This window comes from Tympanuchus pallidicinctus, unplaced genomic scaffold (genome assembly GCF_026119805.1).
Source record: "Tympanuchus pallidicinctus isolate F22 unplaced genomic scaffold, pur_lepc_1.0 scaffold20, whole genome shotgun sequence".
Lineage (NCBI taxonomy): Eukaryota > Metazoa > Chordata > Aves > Galliformes > Phasianidae > Tympanuchus > Tympanuchus pallidicinctus.
The window spans coordinates 11078741-11096912 of NW_026294722.1; the positions used below are offsets into that span (position 1 = coordinate 11078741).

The following is an 18172-nucleotide window of genomic DNA, read 5'->3' on the forward strand; positions in this document are numbered from 1 at the left end:
ATCTTCAGCATCTCCTATATTTACTGCTGTATTTTCTTTTGCCAGTTCACCAACCAGAGCAATGATCTTTCTCACGGTGCAGTTAAGGACTACATGTATGCCAAAAGGGCCCACAGTAAAACCGAGTAGAAGAAAATAAGTACCAGAGCAAGAAATGACCAAACTTACATTTTCTTAGCATAAGATTTATTTATATATATATACATATATATATATATATATATAAATATAACAAAACTGCAGTTTCAACAAAGAAACAGAAAAACAGGAAACTATCTGGAAAACACAAACATTTCCTCAAAAGGCATTAGTGATCCCAACTACTGCATGTAACCGATGCGAACATTCAGTGAAATACTCAGACAGTCTCAATCAATGTACTGAACACAGAGGTTGAAGAAAATTGCTAAGTCTGTTTTTAACAGATGCTCTCCATCCGGGGAAAGCCAGGTCTCAGTTACCATTCTGGGCTTCACTTGCGTCCGTATCACGTTCCTTAGGGAAGAGGAGAGGAGGAACAAAATCAGAACAAAACATTTCACTGTACAGATTATAAGCTATCATTTGCACAACTGGTGTCAGATTTGGACCTTAACTGAGCTGTTTGAGACACTTGTTAGTAAAAACAGCTGGTCTGCCTATAAGCATAAAGTACTTCTTCACTGCCAATTTGAACACAATACTCCTTGTAAGTAACAACGCAGGTTTCACATCTACATTTTCCGTTAGCAAGCATAGGAGCACCCATGAGGGAACGCTGCTTCTACATGTTGTGCATGCCAATGACTGGAATTACTCAAACTGCACTATCAGTACCCCCCAATTAAAACAAATGGGAGACTTAGTAAACAGCCCTACGCAATCTATACCACTGTAAGTATTCTGTGTCAAACACCAGGCGTCGACGGACTTTATTGTCCATCGAGTGCCTTTACGCACTGCTGTATCTCCTCCCTGTGACAAGAGCAGCTGCTACAAGGATGCATCATCCCAGTGCTGGCAGTATCAACAATTCACTTGTAACTCTGTTATTGAAAATACCTGATTCCGTTTCTTAAATTCAACCACTTGGAAGAAGACGTACTCCAGAATATGTTTGGCATCCCGCTTATCCTCTGGGAGCTTACTTGTTACTCCTAGGATATCCCCACACTTTCGAATATAAAACTCCAGGTCATCATCAGTACCTAAACAAGCATCGCAAGCAAAGAGGCAGCTGAGCATCACACATCTGGACCAGCAGGGCAAAAACATACTGCCAGTCTCCATTCCTTTCTGGCATCCTGGGGATACAAACAGGTTCACAGAACTAGCCATCATGTATTCCTGCAGCCAGTACGTTCTCATCTGGTCAGTACCAGACACTGAACTGCTGACTTCAAATCCAGTCCCCAGAAGAATAGAAAGGGAGGCCAGCAAGTCTCTAAAATAACAGCAGGCTTACAAATCAAAGCCCGTTTGGAAGAGGAAAAGACAGGGATAGGAAGAGGAAGATCTGCTGCTGCTAACCGATGTGTCGAGCTGTAAGTCATGAACCAGCTTCCAACACTCAAAGCATACTTGGCCCAGGATTACAAAAGTGCCTTTCCATAAATCATGACCAGGTCCAACACCTATTTTCTTACAAAAACTTGCATAGACACGTGTGAAAAATCAGTCTGCTCTGCTTACATTTGTTTGTAATCTCTGCAAGACGAGCTTGCTCAGAGGAAAATATTTCATCCAAGTCAAACAGCTCCAGAGGAGGAGGAGGCAAATCTCTGAAAAAAGGTGGAAAAACCTGGAAGAGAATTGAGAGAGCATGTTTTATTGACAATTATTTTCCTTATACTTCAAAAATCTCCAAGGCAACAGTTTTAGACTGCACTTCAGTAAACCTTCTATTAAATCAGAAGCAACTCCAAAGCCCAGCGTACAAACGTACATCCTTTCAAAAATCTCACGTGTGGTTTGCAAAAATAACTCAATATTTCAAGAGTTTAGTCTCCAGAATGCCAGAATTATCTCCTAGAACAACTGCAGATGCTGTATTTGCAGTTTGGTCTTACTTTTGTTCCAGGACATCCAGGTGATTCCATTTAGTACTGAGATAGTCGAGGTACTAAACAGACCATCACAACTCGCCTTGAAGCATTTCTGTGCTCATTGGGATGAGGGTATTTGCTTTCTCATGCAGTCACCACGTGTGCCACAACTGGGACTCTGCACTGAACAGGGCTGACAAGTGCTTAAAAGAGCACTCTATTGCTAAATGAACCTGTTTGCAAAGAGCACTGCAAGAGATATTACTTCCAGTTGACCCCTGAAACCAGCTGTAAGTTATCACAGCAACATTTCTTCAGTGGTCAAACCAAAGCACAAGCCACAGTGGCAGAGCTCAGACATAACACTAAGTGAGCCAACACTGAAGCTCACGGTGTTGGTGCCAGTCCAAATCTCTGCAAGTAAAAGTTTGGCCAGCCCTTGCTGTAGAAGACCAACACTTGATTTTCTTCTTCCCCCGAAAATGCAGAAGCTCAGAGAACAGTGGAACTGACTGGCTCCCCCCCAGCAGTACAATTCCATTGATCACAACACCACTATTTTCTGAAACACCACCACCTGTTTTCACAGTGAAAGCACAAACCCAAAGCCCTCCAGGGCCAGGAGCAGCTACACAAGTGATTATACATGCAAGGCATTCGTAGAGATTTAGAGAGTTTCTGTACCACACCAGATGCCACACTTTCAAGTTCTGCTGACTAAAACTAAAACCAGAAGGGTAAAAAAGCTACTTCTTAAGAGTCAAATATGTGGCAAGATCAGTATTCCTCTCCCTTTTTTTTCTTGAAAGAAACACAGAAACAACACACAGTGTGTCCATGTGAAACAAAAACCCTCCAGGTCCCGTGTCAGCAAGAATACTTACAGCTGGCTCCAAGGGAGGCAGAGGAGTCTCAAGTTGAGGCTCAATGAGTCGGAGAGGTTCATGCTTCACATTCAACTCTTCATAAGCTCTGCAGTAAGCACAAACCAACAAAACAAAAACCCAAAGCATGAGGAAAGAAACAACACCTTTTGTACTTGCGTGCATTAAGGACTATAGAAGTTAATTGTCCACAAAGACACAAAGGTCAACATTTTGCAGAAATAACGGCACAAAAAAAATGGGCGCCCACTGTTCAAAGGAACCCAGAGCACTACATGAGTAATAGCTGACTGTGAAAGCAAGCAAACTGAAGTTATGGCAGAGCAGACAACGACAGACGGACACGCAGAATGACAGAACAGAAGGAAGTCACAGCTCTCCATTAGTCAAACAGCTTTTGAAGGGATGGACGCACAAAGGAAAAAGCGATCCAGGTCAAAAGGAGCTGACTGGGGATTTCAACAGTTCTTCAGAGTTCCTAACAAAAGCCATTTAAAAAATGATTTGCTATGGGATCAGAAGGGACATTCCAGTACGAATTCACATCTAGGGAAAATAGAAACAACACAGAGTAAGAAGAGATGTCCAGCAAGCAGTGGAGTTTCATGGAATCTGTGCCAAGCCTGCTGTTATTCAACATGTTCTTACACGATCTGAGGAGCATAAGTTAGATGGGGCAGAGCTGCTAGTGACAGCAAAGTGATGAAACCAAGCAGCAGATAAATCTTCAGGCAGAGAATTTGCTGGGAAATGCAAAGATGGGAAAAACAGAGCTTCAGTAAATGCCAAGTAATAATACATGAATGGAAAAACAACCAGCTCTCAGACAGTATCTCCTCTTACCCCTCCAGAAAGTACCCAACATCGCTGCACGCAGTTCTACAAAAAGTACCAGTTCCTTGAGGCAACAACTGATAGAAGAAGTAAAAAAGAACGTCAGAAACTACGGCAAAATTCCTATCAAAGAGAAAACCTGGGAAACCAGAAAAAGAAACAAACCTGCACAACAAGAAAAGACCACACTATCACCCTAAGAGCCCTGCTATATCCACAGTCAGAATGCGGCACGCAGTTCAGGTTCTTCTGCTAAGTGGTCACAATAAGCACAAAATAAGCAGAAAGTGGAGAAAGAAAAGAAAAAGAATGCAGCACGTGAAGAAATGAATGAGTTCAGAGCTGCTGACTTGAGAACTGCAGGGAGGGTGGTTGTGTCCAGCTCATACAGGGACGTATCAAACAGCTGTGTGAAGTCTCTTGGGTTCTCATCTCCTTCTTGCAGACAGACCCGCAGTTGCTCAGACAGTGCAGCTATATTTGGGAGCAAGGTGTAGTCTGAAACCTGAACACACACACAGACACACAGCACGTTGTTAAGAAGACCAAACCAATTACAGTCTCTTACTAGTTTACACCTCTCCTAACGCCACCCAGAAATAATTACTCCATTCTCCACCAGGCACCACCCCTTGCAGTGCAGCTTACACCAGAAAACTGCAGACTCCGTTCTCAGCTGCACCCCGTTCACAGCTGCACAGACACTGCAGCTGAATTTGTCAGTTCTTGTTAAAATCAAGAGACAGCTTAACACTCAGCCATGCAGGACTCTTTCTTTTCGCACACACAGTCTACAATTGTGTCATGTGTATTTCTAAATAAAAAATAATCTCTGCATATGCAGATATAAAAAAAAAAAATAACCACAACTAAAACTGATACAAAGGCTGATGTTTAACCAGATAAACAAAATCTGTCTTTGCTTCACACATTTCTCTCGACTGAAGGCTCAAAGCTGAAGCACAAACTGGTTCAGTTTGAACAGCAAAAAAATCCCCAGCAGCCAAACTGGGAAAGGTCTTTCACAGCCAGCTTCAGGAATAAGCACCAACCCCAGACTGAAATACATACATTTTTTTATTCTCCATTTTCTCTCCTAGTCTGACTAGGAATTCTTCAGCTTCTATCCAAAATAAAGGCTCTGTAACAACAACTGCACTCATCTGGCTGTTAGCTATTCTGCACTAAATCACGGTTGGGCAAAACCAGCACTGCTGGCCCTCTCTGTTATTTACTGCCTTCTGAAGGAGCTCTCTTACCTCAGGGTCTTCCATGTCCTCCTGGTTTAAACGAATGTCTGATGTTGTGAGCCACTGCAAAAGCACATCCTGGAAAAGGGGAGAACTTTATTAAAAGCAGGAAGGCCCAAGTTCATTCATATTAAATCTAATAACGTACAGCAAGAAAAGAAGTGGGGAATAAATCAAAGGAAATCTAGAGAGAAAAGACAAACTTGGATTTTTATTTGCTCGTGGAAGCAGTGATTCACAACAAGAAGCACAGCCTGTGTGAGATGTGTGCTTTCAGGAAAACCCTCTTCTCACCAATAAGGGCACTATGCACTACACCTTGGACAGCACACTACAACCCATCAGCAGCCACACACACAAAGGTTTATTAGTAATCATGAACCAAAAGTCAAGCACTCAAGAAGCCAAGAAGTCACAGACCACAAGAGACCTGATCCATTTTCATCACAACGAGTGCTGAACAGGAGGAGGAAACGCTTGTCAGAGTCCTGAAGCACAAGCAATACCCCGTCCTGTTAAAAACTCCTTTCTGGTAGTTGTGCTGTGACAAAGCCTCCAGGATGTCAGCTGTTAGCAATGGGTGAGACTCACACCACATCGCTTTCACAGCTTTCTTGGCCAAGAGGAAGCTATTCAGCTCAAATTCCTTTCTAACCCTGTGAAATACACACACTTGTGCACTTACCAGGATCTTACCATTTTCTTCTTTATCTAAGTATTCATCGCTGAACATGTGGCAAGATCCCAGTGCTGCCATCTTTCCACCTTGGCTCTATTGAGAAAGAGCACAATATTAAAATAAACATTCCTACTTGCAGTTTTAGAGGCACTTGTTAATGGCATCCAATTGCAAAGCAATTGAAACAAATGAGAAATGTTGGAATAAGCACCAAAGGCAGTTTCAAACACGGAGAGCTCACAAGAGCGCAGCATTCTTTATCACAGCACGTGCTCTGCAGGCTCAGAAATTCAGTAAAATACTCATCTTTTTGAGCATCAGAAAGACAAAAAACCCCGTATCCTCAACAATAGCTGCACTTCTGTCATTTTGGCAGTGAAAAGAACACTTCTACTGATGAAGCAAAAACAGAAGTTCAAAAAATGGAAACCTAAAGGACAGCAACATGCGTGCATGTCAGCACAGCACGTGAGTACATCAGCCAACAGAAGAGTTGGACAATTTCATTGCTTCTAATATAAAATGCAAAATATTCAGGCTCCTTTATTTCTCTTCAGCCAAATCGAATGTGCATGAAAAGGCATCCACGAAACAACTTTGGTGTTCTTCTCTATCCAGATTACCCCTCCTGCCCTCCACGAGGGCACACACAAGAAACAGGAAGCTTTCAACACACCCAGATACCACGTGTGCTTCCTGCACCAGCTGTGCATGGAGCTCAAGGCATAACACAGCCATACAGACTGCTGCACTGGCACTGAAGATGCTCAGAGCTCCACTTTGCCTAACAAGCTGCTGATATCCTCCACGTTTTGCAAATCAAGCTCAACTTGAATTCTAAATGTTTGATTCCAAACCAGACAGCATCCCCTGCTCTTACTTTCCACTCCTTCAGTTTTGGTTGCTGCTCTTTACCGCATCTCCTCTTTGCTTCCATAGATTCTGTTTTCCTTCTGGCACGTTGCTCTGCTCTGCCTGAGAAAGAAGCTCTGTCTCTGGCTTCGTATTCTACCTTTGTTCCTACAGTTTCTGCAAGCTAGACAGGAAAAATGATGCCATCTCTTTGAATTCACACGGCAGTGTTACGATGCAGGAAGAACTACCCGCTGACATGGCACTGTTTCCATCTCAGTGACCAACCCATGCGGAAGATCTCTGGGAGGTACAAAGAAGTTACATGGGTGTCACTTGGAGCGCAGTGCATTTGCTGCATCTCTCAGAGGAAAACACACTTCTCTGTACCCACGAGCTGAAGCACGTGGAACTTCACGCAAACAAGCACGCTCCTGACATGAGAACACTGACCAGCAAGCTTTGATCCCAGCGAGGCTTTACGTCACTTTGGCAAACATGTCACAAGAAGACATCTCTGCATTAATGCAAACAATTGCAAGATCATCGTGGGTGTGAGATTAGACATCGGCTACAGGTCCATTGGATTTACGTGCACATGCTGTGTCGGGGGAAGGGATTTTACTGCATCTTATTCCAACAGCTGCACACAAAATACAAGCAGTAAGTGCACGTGTAAGTTCACTCACACTGCTGTATTGACTTTGATTTACGGCGTGCATTTCAGACACCATGTGGGGAATGAAGACAGACATCGTCAGTAAGAAAATCAAGACAAATTTCCTTCCTAAGGTACAAAAAAACAACCAACCCACAAGAGTGTCAGCAAGTTATACACACAGTAAAGAGCATGGTAATGTTCACTAACAATACTAATTCCTTACACCCATCCACTACTCGTAGTTTCCTTTTGTTTCATGAACTAAGACAGCTGCACAGATAACAGACATCTACCAGCTCTGAGCTGATGGTCCTCTTTCTTCATCCACTGTTAACTAAGTAACAGTCTCATTAAATGCTCAAATTACATGGCTTGCTTCATGCACAATCCTACCTCGTGCTGATAGAACGCAAGGATAGGTCTCTTGAGGGGGAAGCACACCGATCCCGTTGACAGAACAGCCACTGCTGGTCTCATCACATTTAGTGTGGCACCAAACGGATACACAAAAGTGAGAGCCCTGCAGAAAATACAGACTCCTTAAGTGCCTGCATGCATCAGATAGGCTCGTCTCATCTATAAAACAGACTATCTGCCTAAGCTGAGAAGTTCAACCGTGCGCTGATGGTGGAATGCCAAGAGCCCCGTTTGAGAAACTCAGACCACCGCAATGACATGACTTTCCAGGAGGTGTTTCTCTTTAGAAAGAAACAGGGTTCCTCTTCTCTACAGCTAGAGCACTCACTAACCAGAGCTCGTGCCTATTCATGTTCAATCAAACTCAAATACAGAGAGAAGGGGGGGGGGGGGGGGGAAATATCTGGTCAGGGAAGTAATAATTCCCCTCAAAATCTATCTATCATTCCTGCTCTTTACTTGCTATCAAGAGTCACTGAACAGCCTTCTTTCCAGATAAAGCCTTGGGAAGCAAGAAGCTAACTGACATACATACATTAGAAAAGCTCAGCATCAATTCCTAAATAAATTCCTGCCCACGGAGGCTATCAGTGGACAGGGAGGCCAAAGCTTTTCACACCAGCTGCCCCAAAGCAAAACACTTACTGTGAGTCCTGCCCGTCCCCATCTTCACCTGTTGTCTCAAGCCCTGTTTTTCTTGCAGCTTCACTGATTCCCCTACAGCAAATTGAAAGCAAAGCCTACTGAAAACACTACGGGCTAAAAGAGTTCATTGTGAAGATGCACAGAGCCAAAATACCCACCTATTCAAAACTCCATCAGTGATCAGTGCTTCTTTTGGATGGAAGTACTTGTAATACACATTTCGTACAACAGCATCTCGGATAAAAAAATGAAATAAGAGGCAATCTGTACCTTAACTGGTCAGTATGCTAAACGTAGCCATGTAAACGAGTTTAGCTCTGGGCTCCCTTGAATGTTTCTTTCTAACACTGCCAAGCTGGCACGTGGCCCCCAGAAAAGTTCCTGTCAGTCTTCACTATTGCTTCCTTCCGGACATAAAGATTTAGACCAGCAGCATATTTGCAAAATAAAACTATGAAAAACGACCACATGTCTTCTGCATGTTCTTAGATTAAAAAACAGTTAAAAGAATTCTTACCAAAGCTTTTAATACATCTCCTAAAGCACGATGATGACCAATAGCACTGACGCACAAAAAAACAGAGAGCAAACAAAAGGAAAACAAAAAATACCAGCCTAGATGCCATCAAAGAGCCTACAGATATTTCCTGTACGCCGAGGCACACGGTTGATTTACACTTTGGCAGCGCAAAATGGATTGCACGGCACTGGTCTCCTCCAAGAAAGTGCCACAGCTGCTTCAGGTGAGGTACGGGGATGGCCAAATTGTTACCAAGCTGCTGTGCCTGTGGAAAGCCCTCGGGGTGCCTCAGCATTACTCTATAGAGCACATACAGATATCAAGAGAAACGCAGCCTGAAAAGATCCAAGGGCACATTTTGTGTGCAGGACCTGCAGAGCTCACACCCTACAGACTGCACTGCCCTTAGCTTTCCTAGGAAATGAAAGAATAAAAGGTGTCAGTGAGCCCCACTACCGTTATTGAAAGCGATCCCGTATTCTTCTAACAGAACGTTAATGTTTGTGCCACGTCTGGACTCGCCGCCTTCACTGAGCATCACCAGGATGGCTCCACCATCCTCCAGGAATTTCTTCAGGACCGAAAACTAAAAGACAACAAGCATCCAGAAGAAAATCGGAAGCGAAAGAAGACAACAGCAAGACTGCAAGAATCACAGCATGGCCTGGGCTGCAAAGGAGCACAGCGCTCATCCAGTTCAACCCCCTGCTGTGTGCAGGGCCACCAGCCACCAGACCAGGCTGCCCAGAGCCACCTCCAGCCTGGCCTTGAATGCCTCCAGGGATGGGGCATCCACAGCCTCCTCGGGCAACCTGTGCCAGTGCACCACCACCCTCTGAATGAAAAACTTCTTCCTAATATCCAACCTAAACCTCGCCTGTCTCAGTTTAAAACCGTTCCCCCTTGTCCTATCACCATCCCCCCTCATAAACAGCCGTTCTCCCTCCTGTTTACACGCTCCCTTCAAGTACCGGAAGAAGCTACACTGAGGTGATTCTGACAACTGCAGTGAATTTGATGCTATGAGAAAAGCATTCCAATCTCAAGCTGTGTAAATTCATACAAAGCAGTAACGTCCAAAATCGTCTACGCTGTTATTTCCTATTTTGTTGTAAGATTTGCTTAATGCACAGCCTACGTGCAAACAGGTATGGTTTTAAGTGGCGGGAGGGAAGATTTAGGTTGGATGCCAGAGGGAAGTTCTTTACAGATGACGGTGAGGTGCTGGAACAGCTGCCCAGAGAGGCTGCGGATGCCCCGTCCCTGGAGGTGTTGGAGGCTGGATGGGCAGCCTGGGCTGGTATTAAGTGTGGAGGTTGGTGGCCCTGCCTGCGGCCGGGGGGTTGAGCTTCACGATCCTTGAGGTCCCTTCCAGCCCTGGCCATTCTGTCACTCTGTGATTCTTACCTCAGCAGCGCTGAACTTTTCTCTCGGACCAGCTGTTATCCACAGTTTCACTCCGAGGAGCTTCTCAGACGTGATCTCACCTTTTAAGCTACAAACGGACAACAAAACGACACGGCATTCTTGCCCTGAACCACAACCTTACTGAGAACTGACAAATAAGCATTAAGCGAATCACTCCAGTCGCTTCAATCCCTTCGTTTCGGTTTCGAATTCACAACCTCTCGAACACAAAGCGCCGTCAGCGAGGCCCCGCGGCACAGCCACAACCCGGCCCTCACAGAGAGCAAAATCCGTGCCAACGAAGGCCCTTCCTTCTGCGCCCCGACACCCCGAGCCGGGCAGCCGAGCTGCGCAGCACCGCCAGGACGGGGGGAGCGGCGGCCCGGCCCTCACCTCAGGATCTCCCAGCTCCCTCGGAGCCTCTTACGCCAGGCTTTGTAGCTGCTGGCGGGAGTGAAGGCTTCTCCTTTGGAAGCGCTGAAGACGACGGCGGTCCGCGGGCACTCCGCCATACCGCACGCAACGGCTAACGGCCGCCCGGTAACGCACCGCCCGCGCATGCGCAGCAGCCCGCGCTGGGCTGCGTCTCCCAGGAAACACTGCGGCTGGGATCGTACCGACAGCCGCCGGTAGGGGGCGCTGCGCCGTCCAGCCACCCCCGTCCCCCCGGAGACAAGGAGGCGGGAGCGCACGGCGGTGCGTTGCGCTTTAATTGAAACCGCGTGGTGGCTGCGGCGCTGCCGCACGTACAAGAGAAAGGTTCCGTACGAGCTTCCTCAGCGCCAACAGCACTCGCCCCCTTTTTCCTCCTCCCAGCAGCAGTAAGAAAAGGACTGGAGGAAAGAAAGGGGGGAAGCGGTGCTCAAGCAGTACATCGGCATTTACGTTCAGGCAGAACAAAGATCGTGCGCACATCGCGACAGCCAGCGCCAGAGCAACGCGGGCACCCCAAGGCTTCTGTTGCTGCTGAGGAGCAGCTCTTAGGAGAGCACAGGATCCGCAGCCCTGCCAGCAGCGACTGACAGCTGCTGAGCCCAGCACGAGGCTGCTCTTCCTCCCCCCAGCAGCGCTCCCTCCTTCCACCAAGGCGGCTCTGCTTCTTCAGCGGCGTCCACTGAGCTCCTCAGTTCTGCTCTGAAGTACTGAAATCCAACGAGCACCTCCAGGCAGGAGCAGGGGAACGCCTGCAGCTACGAGCTTTTGTAGTGGCCCTGCGCAGAAGGCTTGCTGAACCGCCCTGCTTGAACTCCAGCCTTGCTCCTGGGATCAGATCGTCCTTTTCCCAGCCATTCAGATGAGCGCATCCTACTTCAAAAGGAAGAAGCCCACGAGCTTCCCACTGCTGTGCTGTGAAGTTTCCCTTTGTTACAAGGCAGCGTTAGCTCCACACCATAGAAATGACCTGTTCCAGAGATGTGGCTGTGATGTGCGTGATGGTACATATATCTTAGTCATAAATACAACCACGGTGAATACAACCCTACCAAATAGTACAGAGATAATTGTTAGTGTCTCACTTTCCTTGCTACAGGAACACCCACTTAGAGGCAAATCCACCAAGCAGCACAAACTAAGAGCTCCGTTCCATCCCACCCAGTTAGTGTATTAGTCCCCTGGTTTAGACCATGAGAAAGTGACATTACTATTCCTTTCGGAAACTGAAACGAGAAAAGCCACAGCAATAACAGCAAACATAAAATTGCATTCAGTTAAAACCTGGCTTCTGAAAGCCTGTATAAAATCTAGAAGTCCTCTTCAGTTGGTGCATAAGAAAATCCTAAAAAAGCATCTGAGGCACTGGAGCTGCTGGCTGCTAAGTCAGGTATGTGGGTGATGGAGGCAGAGATGGCTTCCTGGGTGAACTCTGGGTCGAAGTGCCGCAGATCAGCTGGGCCAGCCTACAGGGGCAGAGGGACGCATCATGTTGGGCAAGCAGAGCCCAAGCACCTGCTTGTGGCCCAGCCCTTATCACCACCCTTGCAGTGTGTAACCTGCACTTCAGCATCCCTCGCTGTCACTGAGGGACGCCTGGGGAAGAGCCTTTGACCTTGCAGCCTCAATTCCTTGTGGGCCAGCCGCTATAAGGCAGACCCCCAATTAAATGCACACTTACCACATTAGGGTTGAACGGAGGGGTAATCCTCTTGTGGTACAAGTCATCCCAGTTTATTGGGCTGAAGAATACGTGGTTCTTTATCTCAAGCTGCATGGAAAGGGGGAGGAGATGTCAGTTGCCTGCTAACGCTTCTCTCTCAGCACCTGCCAGCTAGTTTCGTAGCTGTAAGTCATTGAAACAAGACTTGGAGCTGCCACATGAACCCTACGTGGACGTGTAGTAAGTCTTTAATCCACGAGGGTCATAGTCCTGTAATACCTGGAAGGGATGAGATGACACCACTGCAGGTATTCTAGCTTGCCACCACATCCTGAATCACAGCATTTCCCTTCAGGAATGAGCCAACCCCATCTACCTCTTTTAGGGAACTGGAAAGACCTACCTACATGGAAAGCCTTTCCCAAGGCAGTGCTGTTACCACAAACATATATAAAGCTCATCGTAGGAAGCCTTCTTATCCATCCTCCCTCCTAATCATAAGAGAGGCCACCTACAAAGTCTGTTTTGGCACCCAGCCTCCTCTTCTGGTCCTTGTGGAGAAGTCTGGATTGCTCTGGAAACAAGGCTGTGTCACCTGGGAAGAGTACAGGAACGCCGTCCGGACTTGCAGACGTGGGATCAGGGAAGCCAAGGCGCAGGCAGAACTGAACTTGGCAAGGGACGTGAAAAACAATAAGAAAACCTTCTACAGGTACATTGGCCAGAAGAGACAGGCCAAAACGGGCGTACCTACTTCGGTAAATTTAAAAGGAGAACTGGCTTCAACAGATGAAGAGAAAGCTGAGGTGCTGAATGAGTTCTTCACCTCGGTCTTCACTGGTGGCCAGGATTGTAGTCTTCTTCACGTCCATGAACCCTGCATCCCCAAACCTCTATGTGGGGACCAAGGAGGTAAATCCCTCCCCACTGTAAGGGCAGAGCAAGTCCGAGAGTGCCTCCTCAGACTGAATGAATACAAGTCTATGGGGCCGGATGGCGTGCATCCCAGGGTCCTGAAGGAGCTGGCTGAGGTGGTTGCCGAGCCGCTCTCCATCATATTTGAGAAGTCGTGGCTGTCAGGTGAGGTCCCGGATGACTGGAGGAAGGGTCACGTCATTCCCATATACAAGAAGGGGAGCAGGGAGGACCCGGGGAACTACAGGCCGGTGAGTCTCACCTCCGTGCCTGGGAAGATCATGGAACAGATCCTCCTGGACAACATGCTCGATCACATAAAGAATGAGCTGTGATCCGAGACAGCCAGCACAGCTTCACCAAGGGAAGGTCATGCCTAACTAATCTTGTGGCCTTCTATGATGGAGTGACGGCATTGGTGGACGAAGGGAAGGCGACCGATGTCATTTACCTGGACCTGAGCAAGGCCTTTGACATGGTCCCCCACCACATCCTCATCTCCAAATTGGAGGGAAGTGGATTTGATGGGTGGACGACCCGATGGATAAGCAATTGGTTGAAAGGCCGCAGACAGAGGGTGGTGGTCAATGGCTCTATGTCCAGGTGGAGGCCGGTAACAAGTGGTGTCCCCCAAGGGTCTGTCTTGGGACCGGTGCTCTTTAACATCTTTATTAATGACATCGATGAAGGAATTGAGTGCACCCTCAGCAAGTTTGCTGACGACACCAAGCTGAGTGGTGCGGTTGATACGGTGGAAGGAAGGGATGCCATTCAGAGGGACCTCGACAGGCTTGAGGGCTGGGCTCGGGTGAACCTACTGAGGTTCAACACGGCAAAGTGCAAGGTTTTGCATTTGGGCCGGAAGAACCCCAGGCACCCGTACAGGCTGGGAGGAGTGTGCCTTGAGAGCAGCTCGGCAGAGAAGGACCTCGGGGTCCTGATGGACGAGAGACTGAACATGAGCCAGCAGTGCGCTCTGGCAGCTCGAAAGGCAAATGGGATCCTGGGCTCCATCAGGAGAGGGGTGGTCAGCAGGGACAGGGAGGTGATTGTCCCTCTCTACTCGGCTCTTGTGAGGCCCCACCTGGAGTCCTGTGTCCAGGTGTGGAGCCCTCAGTACAAGAAAGACATAGAGATCTTGGAAAGGGTCCAGAGGAGGGCGACTAAGATGATCAGGGGGCTGGAGCACCTCCCCTATGAGGACAGGCTGAGGGAGTTGGGCTTGTTCAGCCTGGAGAAGAGAAGGCTGCGGGGCGACCTCATTGCAGCCTATCAATACCTGAAGGGAACCTACACCCAGGAGGGGAGTAAACTCTTCAGAAGGGCTGATAACAGCAGGACTAGGGGAAATGGATCCAAGTTGAAGGAAGAAAGATTTAGGTTGGATGTTAGGGGGAAGTTCTTCACAAGGAGAGTAGTTAGGCCCTGGAACGGGCTGCCCAGGGAGGTTGTGGATGCCCCGTCCTTGGACGTGTTCAAGGCCAGGTTGGACGGGGTCCTGGGCAACCTGATCTGAATGTGTATGTTTGGTGGCCCTGCTAGGCAGGGGGCTTGGAACTACATGATCCTTGAGGTCCCTTCCAACCCGGGTGATTCTGTGATTCTGTGATTCTGAGAAGTCCATGGAGGATATCACAGGCTGCCACAGTCTTGCTTCCTTGGATCTGGAGTTGCTTGTGGAGAATGTTGTCATACATTTGAGACACGTCCCGGCTATAAAAGGGAGGCTAATGTGAAAGAGAAGAGAAGCAGCCTGTCAAGTACAAGCTGTGGTAAGGAACCACACATCCTTGGCCAAGATGTGTCCCACAGTGAGAAGTTAAGGGCAACCTGAACTCTGTTCCAATGGTTAAGGGCATGATTGAATCCTGCATGCAGTTACCTGCCTCAGTTGCCCATACCAAGTGCCATAGGAACATGAGGTTGACATCACTTCACACATTTGGAAAATAAGTTCTCCACTAAGTAAAATGTCTTCTAAACTTACCAGTCCAAAAAGCATCTCATAGAGGACAGCTCCAAGGCACCACCAGTCTACTGTCCTGTCGTACGGCTGCTTCTTTAGCACCTCAGGAGCCAAGTACTGGAAGTCAGAAGTAGATACTGTAGTCCACCCACACAGGGAGGGGTTCACCTTTGTAAGTATGCAAACCTGACTGCAGTTCAAGTTCAGCAAATCCATTCGGAAGAACACAGCGGCATCTTCAAATAGGCTTACAAGGATTCTCCGTTTGCAGAGACACCCACCAACACCCAACTCCCCACAGAAAAAAAGTCGCTTTCCTGGGCTACAGAGTGCTTTCTCCCTAGAAAGGGCTGATACAGGGCTCCCTGTATCAACGAGGCTCTCCCCCTCAGCTCATAGCAGAGCTCCACACGGGCCATACCTCAGGAGTGCCGCAGAACGTAGAGGTAGTCTCTTCTTCCTCCATTCCTTCCTTGCAGAGTCCAAAATCTGTCAACACCACGTGTCCCTGACAAAAAGAATTTCAGCCTGGCCCACTCTCTCATGAGAAACAGCAGGATTGCCAAGCATTGGCCACCACATTTAACCCAATCTATGTTTTAGTGTCCCACTGGTCACTTGTTTTCCTTCCCCTCGCCTCCTGGGTGTCCTATCACGCAAGTAGGAAGTCTATGGAGAAAATAAGTAAGTACAGACATTTTCTAAAGTTTCGCTACAGCTGCACCACTGTGATGACATCCAACGCTTCTGTGCCTCAGCACTGCCTTATCCCAAAGCCAGGTGGCATAGTGTCACCACCAGAGTAGCAGTGACTTACTCTCAGCACTCAAGTCCCTCCCCTCAAGCCAGGTCCCAGCTCTTGGGACCAAGCAGAGTGTTTTGTATGCGGAGTTCTGCAGAGCGTGTGCTTGCTCCCTCTTGCAAGACCTGGACAGAAACTTAGTGGTACATAGAGGCAAAAATCCATGCGATGGAATGAGCCACGGCTTGTCAAACCATAGCTCTCTGGTTACGATGCCAATGCTTTCAAAAGGCAGCACAAGAGGTGCATATACCTGGCAATCCAGGAGGATGTTCTCAGGTTTTAAATCCCTGCAAGGCAAAAAACTTTTTGAGCAGATCAGGCTTTTCTAAATATCTGGCCTAAACAGCAACAGCATCAGGTGAAAGGGGGAGCTAACAAGACTTCATCAGCCAGCTCACCAAGACCTTTTCAAAGTGCAAACTCCCATTGCTCTTGGGCATTAAAATTTACATATTAATGTAGAACTGCTCTCATGCAGGGTCAGATATTAATTTTCATTTCACTGTGCATGATTTGTCACAGCAATTCTTATTTCCTTAGTAAGGTTTATCCTAAATCTTTGTATGCAACCAGAGTCTTGTCCCCACTACGGGGCTGGGGGTGTTTATTGCCCAGCAGGTCCCTCACGCTGCTGAATGCCACTATGCTTCACACAGACCTAAAAACCTCCTTTCCCTCCCCAGCCCTGCACCCAGCTGGCTGGTGGATCCGTTGCCCCTGCTCTCCCCAGCATGGACGTGTACCTTACCTATAGATGATGTTTAAGGAATGCAGGTAACCAATTGCACTAGCAACCTCTGCAGCATAGAATCTTGCACGGGGCTCACGGAAACAACGCTCTCTTTGCAAGTGGAAGAAGAGCTGAGACACAGACAAGAGGATTTATGGCCACTCCAAAAGCAGAAAGTTATCTTCTGGCCCACAAGCCAGCTACTCAAGGGAAAGCTGATTTATAGCAAGAGGCACACAGACAGCACCAAATAAGCCCAAACCAAGAAGCCTTATTTCACTATCTAAGCACCTTCCCAGGAACTGTTGCATTTGCCTTCCTCATATCAGTCCTGCACCTAAGAAGTCATTGCCCAAAACCTGGCCATCTGCTGGTCTAGTTAAGCTTCCTTGCTAGCTCTAACTCATGAGCCAGTTATAGGTGTACATACAATATGGTCACAAAACAGTGCTAACCTAAAAATCCCATGCGAGTCAGAACTCTGTGTGAACAAGACATCGGTGTTAATAGCACCTCCCAGCCTGTTTCAGGGAGCACTGAGAGGCACAGCTGTAGAGAGAGCAGCTGTTACAGTTCAGAAAAAGAAGCCTGACATACTGCAGTAGCATCACATCAGCTCTAGCCTGGGACTGAGAGCTGGCACGAGTGAGTTTTCCACGAAGTTCACCAACGCTGGAATTTCTCATGCTCTCCATGGGATTCTAAAGCGTCCCTAACTTTTTTCTCCGCCTACTTGTCTTGATCACCAGCTGGCACAGGTCATCCTCAGCAGTATTTTCACTTATAAGTGAGATGCTTGCCAGCCCCTCCTAGCTGTTCTTTCCAACAAAGTAATGTTATGCTTCACCATCGTTATCTCCTGACAAGAAAGTTTCAGGCAATAAAGCAGAATGGCTGGGAAGAACTGAGCAGAAGATTTAAAGTTGGTACTCACCTCTCCTCCATTTACATAATCAAGCACAAAGTAAAGCTTCTCCGAGGTCTGGAAGGAGTAGTGGAGGCCCACAAGGAAGGGGTGCTTGACATTTTTCAGAAGCACGTTGCGTTCTGCCATGATGTGGTTTTGCTGCAAAAAAGCAGGAGAGGAGACAGCTGTCCAGGACAGTCTGCTCTACAGACTCCCTGTTGTTCTGAGCCCACGAGGGATCCGAGAACCCTACGGGTCACATCCAGCCCCAAAGATGAAAGTACTCCCCCCCTCTCTAACTTTGCTTCATCTCACAGATAAATCCATGCTTACTGCGTGCATTGTTGACGTGAACGCTCACTTCAGCCACCAGATGGTTCAATTGCATTACCAGGATTGCTTAGATACCAGTCACCACTGTGTGTGTATGCATGGCCGAGGAGAGCAGGCGTACCTCCTTTTTCTTTAGGATGGTTTTCTTACGCAAGACTTTCACAGCACAAAAAGTCCCATCACACTTGCGTTTGGCCTTCTGGAAAAGCAGCAGCTTTCACATTAAAAAACATGGCAGATAAAGATAA

The 18172-nt window shown here is 47.5% G+C and overlaps 2 protein-coding genes across 20 annotated transcripts in view; both read right to left on the reverse strand.

The window, feature by feature from the left end:
- Positions 1 to 280: 280 nt before the first annotated feature.
- The window catches only part of IFT52 (intraflagellar transport 52), a 29193-nt gene continuing 11301 nt past the window's right edge, over positions 281 to 18172 (reverse strand). For 4 of the 19 annotated variants that reach the window (XM_052683492.1, XM_052683487.1, XM_052683504.1 and 1 more), the window contains 9 exons: positions 7578 to 7704; positions 6552 to 6707; positions 5678 to 5764; positions 5002 to 5070; positions 4093 to 4247; positions 2909 to 2996; positions 1672 to 1780; positions 1042 to 1187; positions 281 to 495 (listed from right to left, as the gene is read on the reverse strand). In XM_052683492.1, coding sequence (XP_052539452.1) covers positions 454 to 495; positions 1042 to 1187; positions 1672 to 1780; positions 2909 to 2996; positions 4093 to 4247; positions 5002 to 5070; positions 5678 to 5764; positions 6552 to 6707; positions 7578 to 7704 — 979 coding nt within the window. In that variant the 3' untranslated portion in view covers positions 281 to 453. Of the gene's footprint in view, positions 496 to 1041; positions 1188 to 1671; positions 1781 to 2908; positions 2997 to 4092; positions 4248 to 5001; positions 5071 to 5677; positions 5765 to 6551; positions 6708 to 6744; positions 7012 to 7577; positions 7705 to 8246; positions 8319 to 8404; positions 8481 to 9222; positions 9353 to 10173; positions 10262 to 10566; positions 10752 to 18172 lie in introns of those variants that run through there. The other 15 variants (XM_052683489.1, XM_052683501.1, XM_052683481.1 and 12 more) reach the window with 14 other exon arrangements.
- On the reverse strand, positions 11251 to 18147 carry LOC128080819 (serine/threonine-protein kinase Sgk2-like). The gene is given in 10 exon segments (XM_052683514.1): positions 11251 to 12071; positions 12287 to 12376; positions 12784 to 12822; positions 14794 to 14910; positions 15171 to 15266; positions 15571 to 15657; positions 16205 to 16241; positions 16703 to 16815; positions 17619 to 17750; positions 18046 to 18147. Coding segments are annotated over 10 exon segments (969 nt in total). The 3' UTR covers positions 11251 to 11915.